Below are 15,000 nucleotides of genomic sequence, written 5' to 3'. Positions count from 1 at the left end.
TTTTCAAATGAAATGAATATGTGGTTGCCAATGCAAGATGTTCTTCGCTGCCAGCTGTTCGCTAGCCCTTTCATCATCGAACGACCCAAGAACCTCTTCGTTATCATGTGGAATTACTAGGGTATCTTCTAACCGCGCCACCTGGTGCGTCCACTCTGGCGCTGATTCGAATATCCTGTCCTCCTTTTGGTACTGCTCCATTTCTTCGCGGGACATGATGGGGTCGGCTTTCCGTGGGAGACCCAGCTCGATACGCTTGTTAAATGACTCGACCAACAAGGCCGGGATAGCAGAAAGAACCGCGTAGCGAGATTCGGAGGGGTCCTGTGGATCAGGAATAGAGGCAACCGGCCACTTCGCGTACCAGAAATATTCGATTCCGTTTCGCAGACCGATGTTGTCATTCAAAACCAAGCTCTCATAGAGTCGGTATAGTGAAAACAGTGGGGTGTCTTCTAGCTTGTCTTTAGGGATTCGATAGATGCGTTGGAAGAGGCGTTCGCGGTAGACATTAGGGCGAGCGAGGAGTTCTTCGGGCTTTGGCGGGGGAAAGACCGGATATTCGTTTGAACCCCTACACCAGAGGTTTTTTAGGAATTGGGGAACTAGCCACATGTTGTCAAGTTGAATGAACTATGTAGGCAACTTTGTACAACTGTTGCGGTAGAACTGTAGGTCAAGCCGAGGCTGACCTTGGGAGTGGGCGGACCTCCCAGAACTCCTTGAAACATCGAGAGCACATCAAATGCCTAATCAACATTTTATCGTTCTATTGGTTGAATTTGGTGGATTCTCCAAGTTTCGACTGAGAAAACAAAGGGTAATCCGATGGAGTAGTGGTGACCCCAAGGTCTCTCGGCCCCATCGGGCTCCATTTCCCCCCTCATCTTCTCTTCAACAAGTTACCACGCCAAAATGCCTCCCTCGGCGCAAACAGTAAGTCATCACGATCTCACTTGTTTTTCTTCTTCTTTCGCATATGCATTTCATGACCGGGGCACTTCCCCAAAATATCGCTACCTAGAGCTCCCAAGGCTACCCCGCACTGCCCATATAACTCCTGCCTGCTGCATCTCCTATGCGCGTCTGACAGAAACCAAATAACTAACACAATGAAATCAAAGACCAGACTAGTTTCCACCCTCCGCCTGCTTATCCCTCGTCTCCGTCTCCTACAGAAGAAAGATACAGCCTCCTCAGTCGTCCAACGCCGTGAACTCTCCCAGCTCCTCAGCGAAGGCCGCGATGCATCAGCGCGCATTCGAGTCGAAAATGTGATTGCAACAGATATTGCAGTAGAGGTAATGGAGATGGTCGAGCTCTACTGCGAGTTGCTGCTTGCGCGCGCAAACGTGTTGGATCAGATGGCCTTCAGCGACCAAGGGACCCGCGCCAGACTTCGCGCCAAGGAATTGCTCAAGAAGCGCACCCAAGAACAAGCCGGTGCTACGGTATCAACCACCGCAGGCGTCAAGGGCGCTGGGGAAAGTACTGGCTCGATATTCGGGTTCTCTTGGCTGGGCGGAGGAGCGCAAAAGAAGGAGGCTGAGCGGGCTGCGCCTATCACAGGATCTGGTAGTCCGGCGGATGACTCTGGTGATGGGCTTGCGGACGACGATAACCCCTACCTCGATACTGCGCTTGACGAGGCTGCTACTGTGGTATTCTACGCGTGGCATCGCTTTCCGCACGAGGTGCGCGAGTTCACTATGCTTCGTACTATGCTGGGCGAGCGATACGGCAAGGAGTTTATGACTCTAGCGCAAGATAATAAGATCGATACTGTCAAGGTTCCGGATCGGCTTCTCAAGGGCTTGCGTGTGCGCCCACCAGGACGGGATCTTGTTGAGAGTTACCTTCGAGAAATTGCGAAGGCGTACCGCGTTGAATGGCATGGGGCCGAAGAAGAAGAGTTGGGAAGCGCGCCGCCAGAATTTGTTGACGACCTTGGTGATGGCGATGATGGTGATGCAGAGGAACCCCAATTACCGCAAACTCCTAGCAAGCAGCAAGGAGACTCGGCGTTGAGGCCGAACTTGGCTGAAGCAAGACGTGCCTCAGAGACCAGCGAATTGACCAAAGCTACGCCTCCACGTGGACTCACTGCGGGCCGAAGTCCTGTCAGCGTTGCGCCGCCAGCTCCCAGGACTGATAATCCCAATCCCAGAGTCAAGCTTCCCGGCACAGAGGGGAAAGCCGCTGCTGTCCCAAAGGAGGATGGTGCCTCTAAGAGCAAGAGTAACAACAGTGGGATACCCGAACTGGATGAACTGACACGGAGATTTGCGGATTTGAAGAGGAGACCATGATTGAGAAGCTATCTCAATACTCACCAGAACCCGGCACTCGGCGTCTTGATTTTAGCCATTTTCATGTCGGTTTCCTTTTCAGTGCCTTAGACAGGGCTTCACTAGGTCGAACGTTTTGATTCTAGCCCTGCATAATGAATCAAATCTCCTCATTTTAACGATTCGCGTTAACTGCAATTGACTGGCTCGACAAGTCACAGATTTTAAATTAGACCAAGCGGTTCCCCGAATATGACCTGTCATATTCTGCGGAACTCGGAGGTTGGGAGTTCGTATTTCCAATGTTGAGAGAGGGAATGTTACATTGGAATAGTTAGCACATTCTGCTTTGTCAATGTAGTAATTGGGTGTAATAAAGAGCATCTAAGAGCCTCTACTGCCAACTAATAATATGCCACGTGATAGAAGCAAGGCACGATCTTCTCCAGACTGTGGGTTTCGGGGTTATCACCTAAAATCCAATGAAACACGAGCATAGATTTAATCTCGAATCCCACCCATTCATTGGAGGCATTAAAGCAGTACAAATCGGAGCTCCCGTTGAAACGCACGGGACCCGCAAAACCCAATCGCGTCGATACACCACCCGCCATGACACAGACTTAATATGAACTCCGAATCCCCTGCAAATCTGACAATCCTCCCCAGCTAGTGGTCGCTAGACACCGCGATAACCCTCCCGAACCCCGAAAAAAAGCCCCCAAGAAAAGGCCCGGATACCATGCCGGTCTATATGCTCCACGGCTTCCGCTGGCCCCGCGCCGGGTTCACGGGGATCCGCGTATACATCGTACTCCACAACCTGGAAGAAGCAGCAGCGGAATACATCCAGCAACCGCTGACGACCGAGCTTATCGCAGAATCCTTCCACAAAACCCAAGCGGACCTGGTGACCCGGCTGCCAGAGCTGTCGTTTATCGAGCAGTATGACCCCGCCGACGAGACGAGTGGCACCGTCAGCCAGGACCATGCGTATATTTCAACGCGGGTTCTGGAGATGCCGGAGGACGGGGGTGGTGGTGGCGCCGGAGAGAATATCGATTGCGTGGAACAGGGCTCTGGGTTGACGGACGACCAGATGGCGGCGCTGGAGGAATTGCGCGATCGCCTAGCTCCCGGCGAGAAAATCGGCTGGTATCTTGTCTACAATGGGGATCCGGAACGGTGGTATCCTGATTCCGAGGAGGAGGATTACGGGTCTGAAGATGAGTCTGAGGATGAGAGCCAGACTCGGCGCCAGAGTCAGGCTCAGAGCCAGGCGCAGAGCCAGAAGGGGGGTAGTCCGAAAGAGCCTCCTAGGCCGCAGAGCTATACGGTACGTGGTTTTTTTTCTTTCGCGGACTTGCTCTCGGTCTCACTGCTACATTACTTGGTTGCTAATGGAGTATTTCTAGACTCGTCTGACGAGGTTTTTCAATCGGATGAGCTCGGGGTGAGGGCTGCCGGGCGCTATGGAACATGGCAAACCAGAACACTTTATTCCGTCACTGTGCAGTGTCACTCATTGTCACATGTGTTACACCGGGCTGTAATGGGAGCTGTTAACGAATTCTACGCTTTATGTCTGTTGATACTCTATGTTTTGCAAATATTGTTATACTAGTTGAGTTGATGCATTGAATGTCTGATGGGAACTAAATTGCTTGAGGATCAGTAGAATAATTTGCTGTAATTTGACATGCGCTTCTATTTCACCTGCATCTCTATAGAATCCATCTGGGCGGTGAGTCCGGGCAAGATGAGAGGGGAGCTTCGATAACGGGAGCAGCGGAGACCATCCAAAGCTTGTCGCAACACTCTCCGAGTGGTTTCATAAATGCTGACCAGGTAACATCCTGGCTTTCTATAACAATGGTCCTTTCCTTTATCCTGGTTCAGAATCGCCAGTGAGTGGTGTCCGCGCGGGTCATCTTCAATTTCGACACTAATGACGGTATAGGGGGAAAACGCGCCTGGCGAAATGGTATTCACCGTACAGTGTGAGTTCTGCCAGAATCCATCAGTCGGTATAGAATTGGAACTTTGAGCTGACACTGGGCTACAGGATGAAGAGAAAGTCAAACTGAAAGGCGAGGTTCGTCGCAATTGCAATACCACCCGCACCCGCACTTGCTCCGAGGTTCCCATCTAACTAACCACCGACAACCGTTCAGGTCCATCGCCTCGTCGCCCCCCGAGATCAGAAATACCAGTCCAACTTTGTCGAGTTCCGCCGGAGTACCAAGGTCGTCTACCGCAGATATGCCGGCCTGTTCTTTTGCGTCTGCGTCGATGCGAACGACAACGAGCTAGCCTATCTCGAGGCCATCCATTTCTTTGTCGAAGTGCTGGACCAGTTCTTCGGCAATGTGTGCGAGCTGGATTTGGTCTTTAATTTCTACAAGGTGCGTGCAAGTCGCCGGGACGAATGCACTGCTCGGCATGAACCGGGGCTGGTGTGGAATCGAAGCTATGATACTGACCACGTGTGCCGGATTTATAGGTCTACGCTATCCTGGATGAAGTCTTTCTCGCCGGCGAGATTCAAGAGACAAGCAAGCAGGTCGTTCTCACGCGATTGGAACACCTGGATAAATTGGAGTAGAAGTGAGCCGTGATACTTGGATTCGGGAACGGTATGGGACCGTTGCGGATTACGGACCCGACTGCATTGGACAATCAAAGCAAAACAGTCATTTGCATGGAGTTTCAGGTGTATCGGTGGCTTTCAGACAATATTAGTGCTGTTCATGTTCATATTTCGGGGGTTATTCTGGAGATATCAAATCATCGGTATAGTTCATGCCACCACTTAGGGGCCAATGTCAATCATGGTCATATGAGTACGCTGCATCAAGTCCTCTCTGGTCTATCTGCTCATTGCGGATGAAGTCTTCCAAAGGATATTCTTTAGGCATACATTAAGTTTCCTAGATGCAAAACACGCAGAGGCTGCTCTTCAAGAGTTAGGCAAAATCTACGGTTTAAACCAAGTACATGACGTTCTTTTCCCCTCCGTATATATGAGATAAAATGGTCTTTATCAGAGAACATACTAAAAAAAGACCAAAGTGGCAAAAACACCAATCGTGGGGAAGCATGGGGTACCCCAACCTGGAGATTAGGAGTCTCGCACACTACCCTTGCGCCAGCTGGGCTATGGAGTATGTAGCATTGAACATTAAGCGGCACTATGAAATTATGAAATTGAGTGTAATCGAACGTAGTTGAATATGTGCTCTTTATAGTGCTATACGAGACCACAGAAACATATCCAGATGCCGGCTACCATGCAAGATCACATATTCTCATACGAGGTCCCAAGTAAGTATTTCTGATTATGATCTAATCTACTACGAGCGTATAACTAAGGCTGAGACATATCATTGGAAGCTTATGTCGATATAACATCCATGGGTGACGGGTAGCTCAGTCTGTTTGCTACTGCCAAGTCCTTCGGTCAACATTCGCAAGGGAACCACTCGTACTCATACACCCACTCATAGTTTGGAATACATTGTGTCACTGGTTGCCGAAAACACTGCCGTTAATGCCTGACGAAGACGGCCTGCACAAAATTGACTCAATGGACCAACCTAGGGCTTTAAGCTTAGATTAGATTGCAATCTGTGTGGAGGGGCTTCCCAATCGGTCGTGGCTTGGTGATGTGATTATAGCTTCGATTGCGAGCGTGAGTCTAAGGGTCTTGGCATCGCACATTTAAGAAGCTCTCTCGCTGTTGACCCTTTCGAAAGGGTCTCTTCCCTTTCTGCGTTTTTACTTCAACTGGCCGCAAAGAATCTACCATAATCTGCCTTTAGCATGCATGTTATAGGCATTATACGACGATGGTTTCTCTGGAACATCACTATCACTATCACTCTCCATCATAGGCTGACTATGATATCATCTTAACTGCCTCACTGACATCTGCTCAATTTTGTTGGGCACATGACAAAGCCAGGGTCCACGAGGGGATACCTTCCCCGAGTGGAAAATACCTCAACAACACGGGACGATCAGTTCGGCCGCTGTGACAGTACTGATGCATGACAACAGAACCGGGAATCCTCACACAATACTCCGTACACACCGGACGATTATCCCTGGCAATGAGAATCGGGTGGAACTTTGTTTTCAACACTCCCAACGCAACTTGCCTGATCGGTACTTGGGAGATAACAGCTTTGGGACCGCGACACATCGAGGAGATGGTCTTTTCCGTGATAGGCAAAGTGACCGGACGATCCAGGAGAAGGGCCCCATCATGACTTGAAACTTTCACATACGCTTGACATGTGAAACTCACAACTGCAGTCTCGAATGAGCCGAATATGCAACCAACCCGATGGAGCGGGGGTGCCAGGTTCTCGTACTCGGAACGATATTCCCCTGGGCGGGACAGCTGAGAGATTGACTTGCTTGGGATACTGTGGGCCAAGCTTGGCAGACACAATTCGGGTCACTATTGCTGTCACTGTGGTGTGCTGGATATGATATGACAACTAGCAACACAACATTGCAGGCTTATACATACATAGTAGATGAGTCTACGATGATCTATGAGCCTACAATGTATGTGGTGCATTCGAACCTTCACGGCCTCATTCAGAAATCCGCATTCGCTACAAGTTGAGGGTGTACGCGTTCCCATTTAGTGCTCCACCAACCGGCACTATGGATCGTCAATTTTGCCGAGAGACTCGACTGATCAAAGAATATTCCGAATTTCGAAGCGTACGTGGATGAGTCTTGGCAACAGGAAGGAACAATTCTTTTGGTAATTGTCTGGTAATTTTCATTTACCAAAACCCTCGCCATTTTTGCACTCGGACTTTTACCATACGAACTGTACCATACATACAATACAATACGCGACTCCACAAAACACCCCTGACTATCCGTGACATCCCTGTGCGTCAGCCTGTGACGTCGTGTCTATGTTGTATACGCGCCTCAGTGCAATACAACATACAATGACTTTCAATGTACAACATACCTTGTAGACCCTCGTGGGCCCTTTGGTTTTATGGAATCCACCGGTCCAAACGGGGCACAATCGGATATCAGGAATGAAGGACCCAAAGCCAAGACTCGGACATAGCGGATAGGAACGTTGCCACTCGCGGGGAGGCATACACACATCGTACTTAGGGACTATGGTTTGAGCCTCGTCATTGGCACTGCCACTGCCGAATGCCCACTACGGAGTACACTTCATTGTTCTATTCGATCTCCCTTGAGGATCAGTTGTTCCGGAGTCTGGATTCTTTTTTTAGGATCTTTTTTTTAATTTTTGTTTTTTAATTTATTCTACTCTTCCCCTTATCTCCATATCAATCTCTTATAACCCCCCTTCCTTCTAGACTTTTTCCATACATCTTGTCCCTTCTTTGTCCGGTTTTATTACTTCTTTCGTTTATATCATCTACTTCTTCTGTCTCTATACACATTCAAACTATATCGAATTGCGATTGAGCTGATCAACACCCACCATGTCTCTCATGCTCTCCGATAATCTGGCTCCCCAGCCCATTACCGACGTCTTCACCAATGACACAAACATTAACCGCCGGAAATGCCACCGTACTGTGCCTATGAAGGTCCTGGCTCTGGGTGTTGGCCGTACTGGAACTGCCTGTAAGTATGAGATGCTGTGTTGCGTTGGACTTGGTGTATATTAGTGTATATACCGGGTCCGATGGGAACAGAACATATAAACTAATTTTTATTTCACAGCTCTCCGCAAGGCTTTTGAGCGCCTGGGCTATGGCAAGTGCTACCACATGATGTGCGCAAGTGTTGAGAACCCGCCGGACTGCTTGATGTGGCACGATGCCCTGAACGCGAAGTACGACGGAGTCGGCGAGTTCGGCCGCAAAGAATGGGACCAGCTTCTGGGTGACTGCCAAGCCGTCTGTGACTGGCCTGCCTGTGCCTTCGCGAAGGAGCTGATCGAGGCCTATCCCAATGCGAAGGTCATTCTAACCACCCGTGATGTGGACCCATGGCATGCGTAAGTCAACATTTTATACACTGTATTTCTAATCTAAGAACACGACACTAACAAACCACAGCTCCGTCATGAAGACCGTCTTCTGGCGTGTCTCAGACCCAGAGCACAAGTTCGTGTCGAACTTCAGCTGGGCCGCTGGCATGTACTACCCTATGCTGAACAAGTTCTTTGAGACATTCTTCCGCGGTGACTTCCCGGGCAAGGGCAAGCAAGTCTACGAGGACCACGTTGCCCAGGTCCGCAGTCTGGTTCCCCCCGAGCGTCTGCTCGAATACAACATCAACGACGGCTGGGCCCCGCTCTGCGAGTTCCTCGAGGAGGAGGTCCCTGACACCCCCTTCCCCCGCGGCAACGACATGGCCGACTTCTACAAGCGCTGCAGCACCCGCAACCGTCACCAGATGATGAACGTTGCCCTCCAGGCCGTCACTCTTGGTGGTTCGCTGCTTGCTGCTGGCCTTGCTGCTACTTTGGCTTTCAAGCGTTTCTCCCCTCGCTAAAATCCTTGTCTTGCATTTTTTTTCCCTTTTCTCATATTCCCCACGTCTCACTTTCTCTGCTGGCTGCTAGTGTGCGCAGGCGCCGCTAGTATGTCAGACCCCGTGGCATTTTTTCTTCTCTGTCATCCTTCTTGTTGGAACAGACCATGCATCTATCATCTCTGATCTCTTGTTTTGCCATTTTCAGGGGCGTTTGGAGAAAATCCGGTAATGTAACAGTATATACTTCTATTTCTACCATCATTTCTTATGCATACTCTGTACTGTACAAGCGCATCATAGCACCCCCGCTTTCAAATCGAGGGATAAACACCAAGCACCCGCTTCCCCGAGGCTCTGTTATCATCATGCATTGCCTAGAGGCAAGGGGCTCCTAGAGTTTTGGCTACAAGAAGCCTTACTTTTCATGAATCGGTCAATGCAAGGCGCCATGGAATTGTTATTAAAATCAAACCGACAGAAGCGTACGAAGTATATACGAATCAATACTTTGACGTTTCGCTGCATACAATAAACCTTGAGAATAGAAATCTGCTCATAACGACAATTTTACATGTACACATAGCAACCGCTTCAAGTAAATAAACACCCATCGACACACCCAGCCCCAAGCCTTCCACCTCGTACTCGTACGAAACCAGAGGAAATGTACCAGCCACACCTTATTGGAGAAGTGCCGTGGAGTTTCCCTGGTTAGCGGCTTGGCAGGCGAAAGGGGTATTAATTACGTGAACCTGCGTTCCAAACATTGAAAGTTACACGTATTGTTATCTCCTGTTATATCCTTGTAAGGGAAACAATAATCTGATACAACCTGGAACTGCTGCTCTCTATTCGATACAAAACAAGCGGGGCTCAGATTGCTTCTTTCATTCTAGGCGCCGGAGTGGATCCCTCAGAAGGCTTGAATTAAAAGCTTTGACGGATGTACGTAATATAGATGGAGTGGTATACGTGGACTTAGTGGCTGATGGGTTCGTTGTTCGTTATTTGGGATTGAGGAGTTCGTCCGGGCCTGGATATTTGAGACTATTCGGGGTTGGACTGGTGTTCTTGGATTTGAACCCTGTTTGGCACACCATATGAGAGAAAGATATCTTTTATGTATCTCAGCTGTGACTGTGGACATCTGATAGGTCCTCTTAGCTCTTGTGGGTACGCCGAAAGGAGTATAAGATCCCTTTTTTTTCATCTAATATCTTATCTATCCGCTATAGCTCTTAATGTTGAATGATCTACAGTAAATAAGATGTCCCTGGAGAATCTCACACACGGGCTCGTAAATCAATCAACATGTGGTGTCTGGTACGACAGTATCCATATCGTCCGATGTCTACCTCCAATTACGGACACTAAATTATGCACAAGGCCAAACTGTAGGTCCAAATCTAATGCACGTGTACGCCGTACGGACCAGAATAGATGCTGCAACAACAGCCCGCGTATGCTCTGACGACGCACCATGCGCCACCGCCGTCCCTGAACCAATCCCCCGCTTTCAGTCCACCGGCGTACGCAACAAATAATGCCACATGCACGTGGCTTTGAGCTTTTAGCTCGATCGGAGCGCCTGGAACCGTAGAAGCCCGATCCATTGGTTGCATCTCCCGAACAGGTTAACTCGTCTCCGGATTGAGCTGTCTGTCTGAAGTGTGGCTAGCGGGTAACTGCGTATCTCCGAGACACGTTACATGGTTCTGCGCGAACCTTTGACGGACCCGTGAATTATAATTGATCTCGGACATTCAGCTTACGGAACAGATACGATCTCGGAGTTATGGTATTAGGGGCTGCTTAGCGGCTGCCACATCGCCCATGACGCGGCTCCTGGGAGATACCGTACCGTCACACTATCTGAGTTAAGTTACACGTATTTGGGGAAGAAAACAACAACCAAGTTAGACAATCGAATATTTTGAGGGAGGATATCCTGTTAATAGAGGGATTGTTAACCTTGATTCCGCTCGTATAGACTTCCCCCGCAACTTCAGCAACTGAGACAACTTTGACTGGGCAGCGGTGGCCGGATTGCCGCTGACCAAGCATCTTTGTCTAGGTAGCTTTAAATGGCAATTGGCCAATGAGCGTCGACGATCAACACAACTTGGGCCCCACTTGATATGCGAAAAGCATGCATTGACAGGTGGAGAGGGATTCGTACACACTGTTCGTTCACCTTGGGCCTCTTGGCCTGGGTGGAATACTCTTCTATACTTCTAAATGATTTGCTTTCAGTATAACCTCCCTTACAGACATTCCTTTGGGTGATATTCTTCAGTGTTTCTATCTTGCATCGGGAAGTGGTGCGAAGGATCCATGGGCACCTCCCTATTTTCCTCTTTAGGGACTGCGCCGTCGCTCTTCTTTCTTGGCATTCTCTGGTTATGCGCGATTGACTGTGCGCTTGGAGAGGAAACCTCTTTTTACAAATCGGTTAGTGAAATTAGCCTGGCGCCCAAGTATGCTTGCTTTCTAATATCGGTACAACAGAGACCCGACATATACCCGCCCGTCTTCAATATCGAAAAGTCCAACCCAGACAAGCTCAGCCCGGGCTACATCTTCATCACACCATACGAGCTTCAAAACCCCGGCCCATACATCTACGATAACACAGGGGTAGGTCTTTGTTTTTTTGGGTTCAGATTCGTCCCTCGTGGAGAAGCTAACCCGTCATGCAATCAATAGGAATTAGTATGGAGTGGCTGGGGGATTTCAGGGCCGGGAAACGCCCATGGACTTCACGTGTGCAAGTATAAAGGCGCCGACCACCTATGTTTCTTCCAGGGCAACCAGCAAAAGGGATACTGCCGCGGACATGGAATCATCATGGATAACAACTACCGGGTTGTGCGATCAGTTCAGCCGGGCGGAGGAATGGCCTCGAGCGACATGCACGAATTCCGTCCCATCAATGACGGCAAGACCGCTCTCATGACCATCTACCAACAACGGCAGTTCGACATGACACCGTGGAACGTCAAAACCGGCGTAGGATGGCTCATGGAGAGTGTCTTCCAGGAGATCGACGTGGAGACCAACAGCGTGCTGTTTGAATGGCGGTCTCTCGACCATGTTGATCCATCGTCGAGCTATACATGGCCGGCTCATACGGATACTTCTGGGACGGGATTGAACGTGCATGAACCTTGGGATTACTTCCATATCAACTCTGTCGACAAAAATGCCGCTGGTGACTATTTGATTTCGTCGAGGCATACTTCTGCCATCTACAAGATCTCCGGTAAGGACGGCTCGGTGATGTGGCGGCTTCACGGCGCGCAGCCCTCTTTCCGGAATATCAATTTTAGCTTTTCGCAGCAGCATGACGCCCGGTGGTTGTATGAGAATGCTACGCATACACTGCTCTCACTTTACAACAATGGCTACAACGGCTTCAACAAGACACATACCTATTCAGCGGGTATGATCATCATGATTGACCACGTGGAAAAAACGGCTATCCAGCTCCGCGACTACGCTCCAATTCGAGACGACCTAGTGAGCTCCAGCCAGGGAAACCTACAGATGCTCCCCAACCAAAATGCGTTCATCGGATGGGGAAACAACCCATTTGTATCCGAGCACGACGAGGCGGGCAATCTACTGTTCTGGGGCTCTTTCGCCAAAGATACCGTGATGAACTACCGCGCAATGAAGTTTGAATGGGACGGTGCACCGACAGACTCTCCTGCCCTATGGACATACTCCCGAAGCGCGGAGACATCATCGACCACCAGCTTCTATGTTAGTTGGAACGGCGCAACCCGCGTCAAGACCTGGCGATTTTGGGGAGCGATGAACGCCACCGGGCCTTGGACCTTGCTGGACGAGGTTTCCAAAACCGGCTTTGAGACCGAATACTCCACCCCCAAGTTCTACCTCTGGTCTAAGGTCGAGGCAGTGGATCGCGAGGGCATTTTGCTCGGAAAATCCGAAACCAAGTATACCTTCGTGCCCTCGTCCGAGCTGCGCGAATTCTGCGCCGAATCTACCTGCTTGGACGCACCGGGGTATGGGTTCCCCGGCGAAGAGGCAGCCCGTCCTTTCATTCCGCCAGTAGGCGTCAATACCGTGCCATGGATTGACCCTAACAACCCGGGCTCCAATATTTATACACATCCATCGGGCTATGCAGGCCCGGCTGGTACTCCAAAGTACTCAGACCGGTGGAGGAATGGCCGTAAGTACATCCTGAACATGCTTTCTATTCTTCAAGTAAGACAAGCAAAACTGACATTTTCACAGGCCTACTTGCCTGGGGTGCCGTTCTCCTCGTGGCGATCCCCCTCTTCGCCGGAATCTTCCTCGCACATCGATATTATACCAGGCATTCGCTTACCCAACTACGTGATCAGGAATCGTCTGCGCCTGTGGACGGTACGGCTGAACGGAAACACCCGCCCGTGCAAGCCACCGATCTACGCTGGTGGAATTGGCGCCGATGGGTAGGAGAGGACGAAACAGCTTCCTATTTCCCGCTCGTTGAGCGGAGTCTATACGGCCATAGGCGTGAACGAGAACGGATCGAATAGTGACTCCTCGTTCTTGTGTCTCTATTTCTTGCTTCTTTTTTGCGTTCTAGATGCTAGCTACTCAGCGTTGTACATACATACATACTACCATAACATATATCCATAGACTGATCGCTATACATTATATCTCGTATCAGCTACCCAAATAGGAAAAAAATCCTGTTGCATCGTATTTATGATATAGATCTAGAAGTCTATAATGGGCCCGTAGACGTTTCCACCGAGTAATATAATATAATTCGTGTATCCGAAAAATCCGCACCTATTGTACATACGCACTGGACATACGTACCTCCGGATCGAGGCGGAGCTGCTTACCTTCGCGATGGGTATTCATTCTTCGTATTGATTGCTTTGTGAATAATACGAGCTCGTTGGATTTCATGTTAGCTTGGCTGGTGCAGTCATGGCACAAGATACGATATAACTACTTATATAGGCTTATGTAGTATGCGAATTATATATCCCATCTCTATACCGATCAAAGTATGCAATAGGAAGGCCGCGTATACGTTTGTATCGTACGTGATGTATGGTGATGTATCAAAGTGGATTTTTTCGCGCCGGTGTTCGCTCGGCAGAAACTTCTCGATATTAGTCGAATTTCCTTTTTTTAAAAAAAAAATACATACAACATAGTGCGTAGCATAGTACTCCGTACATACTGTAAGTATGGTCGATCTGTTTTTGCCATACTTATTCAAGACTTGTGCCGCAGTCTCCTTGTCCGTTTTCGAAAGATGCATCATTTCACTTCGACCAAAGCTGGTATTTGATTCAATCGGACGTCTGTGTACTGGATCTTCGTAGAAGAATTCTTGGTCCTTGCGAACATGGTAGAGATCACCGTCCGTCTCCCCTCGCTTGTGGAGCATAGCTCCCCAGTGGGCCGGGGGATCACCCTGATGGGCAGCTCCCCGTCCATAAAGATTGACACTAAGCGCATAGTCCTTTTCGCTGTTTTTGCTGGAGCTGTTGGAGTGGGAGCTGTGCCTCGAGGAAGAGCGAGGATCGTCTGGCATGGTGCTAGCAAAGGTAGACTCGCTGCGGTATGTGAAGGAGACGTGTATACACTTGGTGGCTGGCGATAAAAGAATGAGACAAGAGAGAAGAGAATAGTCGTTGAAGACAATGATACTTGACGGGAAATTGCGCATTATTTATTGTATTCTGAGAAGAGACCGTGGGGGGCGATGCTGTGTCCATGAAAAAAGCCATTGCTCGAAGCGCTCGCCCTGCAAGCGCTAAAGCTCCTGGGAAGTATCAAAATAGAAGCATAATGTTTCATGCAACCCTCGAATCTTGGATATTGAGTGGCTCGCAGGGAATGGTGGCATTCAGGCCGACTAGAACATGATACATCCATGGCGGTTAGAAGATCTACATGCATGTGAGCGATAGGTAATTAGACAACTTCGATCTATTGATGATAAGAGACTCATGGAGTGGCTCTGCGCGTAGTTATATCTAAATATAGATAGATTTCATTGGTTCAGCATGAATGTTTCCACAATCAGGGTAGCGAACCAATCACATACATGGATCCATATTAAAGTGACTAAGCCCACTGGGCGGCCCGGTCCCCGGGGGCTCAACATCGAGATAAGGCCAGACAAAGCTCGAGATGCGGATCGCTGCCTCACTTTCTCCCACCACAAGCA

The 15,000-nt window shown here is 49.4% G+C and overlaps 7 protein-coding genes across 7 annotated transcripts; 5 read left to right on the top strand and 2 right to left on the bottom strand.

Moving 5' to 3' along the window:
* Window positions 1-3: 3 nt before the first annotated feature.
* N7518_006214 (uncharacterized protein) lies at window positions 4-615 on the bottom strand (the record flags this gene model as incomplete). Its single annotated transcript, XM_057187141.1, has 1 exon — window positions 4-615. The coding sequence occupies one exon, from the start codon at window positions 613-615 to the stop codon at window positions 4-6; it is 612 nt and encodes a 203-aa protein (XP_057038844.1).
* A 497-nt stretch (window positions 616-1,112) lies between these two features.
* On the top strand, window positions 1,113-2,309 carry N7518_006213 (IST1 family protein; the record flags this gene model as incomplete). Its single annotated transcript, XM_057187140.1, has 1 exon — window positions 1,113-2,309. The coding sequence occupies one exon, from the start codon at window positions 1,113-1,115 to the stop codon at window positions 2,307-2,309; it is 1,197 nt and encodes a 398-aa protein (XP_057038843.1).
* Window positions 2,310-3,030: 721 nt separating this feature from the next.
* Window positions 3,031-3,745, top strand: N7518_006212 (uncharacterized protein; the record flags this gene model as incomplete). The annotated part of the gene is made up of 2 exons (XM_057187139.1): window positions 3,031-3,624; window positions 3,704-3,745. 2 exons carry the CDS (start codon window positions 3,031-3,033, stop codon window positions 3,743-3,745), a joined length of 636 nt encoding a protein of 211 aa, XP_057038842.1.
* A 415-nt stretch (window positions 3,746-4,160) lies between these two features.
* Window positions 4,161-4,893, top strand: N7518_006211 (AP-2 complex subunit sigma; the record flags this gene model as incomplete). The annotated part of the gene is made up of 5 exons (XM_057187138.1): window positions 4,161-4,195; window positions 4,249-4,288; window positions 4,354-4,383; window positions 4,463-4,693; window positions 4,792-4,893. The coding sequence occupies 5 exons, from the start codon at window positions 4,161-4,163 to the stop codon at window positions 4,891-4,893; spliced, it is 438 nt and encodes a 145-aa protein (XP_057038841.1).
* Window positions 4,894-7,783: 2,890 nt separating this feature from the next.
* Window positions 7,784-8,804, top strand: N7518_006210 (sulfotransferase family protein; the record flags this gene model as incomplete). Its single annotated transcript, XM_057187137.1, has 3 exons — window positions 7,784-7,928; window positions 8,028-8,304; window positions 8,366-8,804. 3 exons carry the CDS (start codon window positions 7,784-7,786, stop codon window positions 8,802-8,804), a joined length of 861 nt encoding a protein of 286 aa, XP_057038840.1.
* Window positions 8,805-11,120: 2,316 nt separating this feature from the next.
* On the top strand, window positions 11,121-13,339 carry N7518_006209 (arylsulfotransferase family protein; the record flags this gene model as incomplete). The annotated part of the gene is made up of 4 exons (XM_057187136.1): window positions 11,121-11,237; window positions 11,295-11,423; window positions 11,493-12,987; window positions 13,053-13,339. 4 exons carry the CDS (start codon window positions 11,121-11,123, stop codon window positions 13,337-13,339), a joined length of 2,028 nt encoding a protein of 675 aa, XP_057038839.1.
* A 543-nt stretch (window positions 13,340-13,882) lies between these two features.
* On the bottom strand, window positions 13,883-14,361 carry N7518_006208 (uncharacterized protein; the record flags this gene model as incomplete). The annotated part of the gene is made up of 2 exons (XM_057187135.1): window positions 13,883-13,923; window positions 14,001-14,361. The coding sequence occupies 2 exons, from the start codon at window positions 14,359-14,361 to the stop codon at window positions 13,883-13,885; spliced, it is 402 nt and encodes a 133-aa protein (XP_057038838.1).
* Window positions 14,362-15,000: the final 639 nt, after the last annotated feature.

Source organism: Penicillium psychrosexuale (genome assembly GCF_028828465.1).
Source record: "Penicillium psychrosexuale strain IBT 29551 chromosome Unknown utg000004l, whole genome shotgun sequence".
Lineage (NCBI taxonomy): Eukaryota > Fungi > Ascomycota > Eurotiomycetes > Eurotiales > Aspergillaceae > Penicillium > Penicillium psychrosexuale.
The sequence above is the reverse complement of the archived record's forward strand: the minus strand, read 5'-3'. Positions and strand labels throughout refer to the sequence as shown.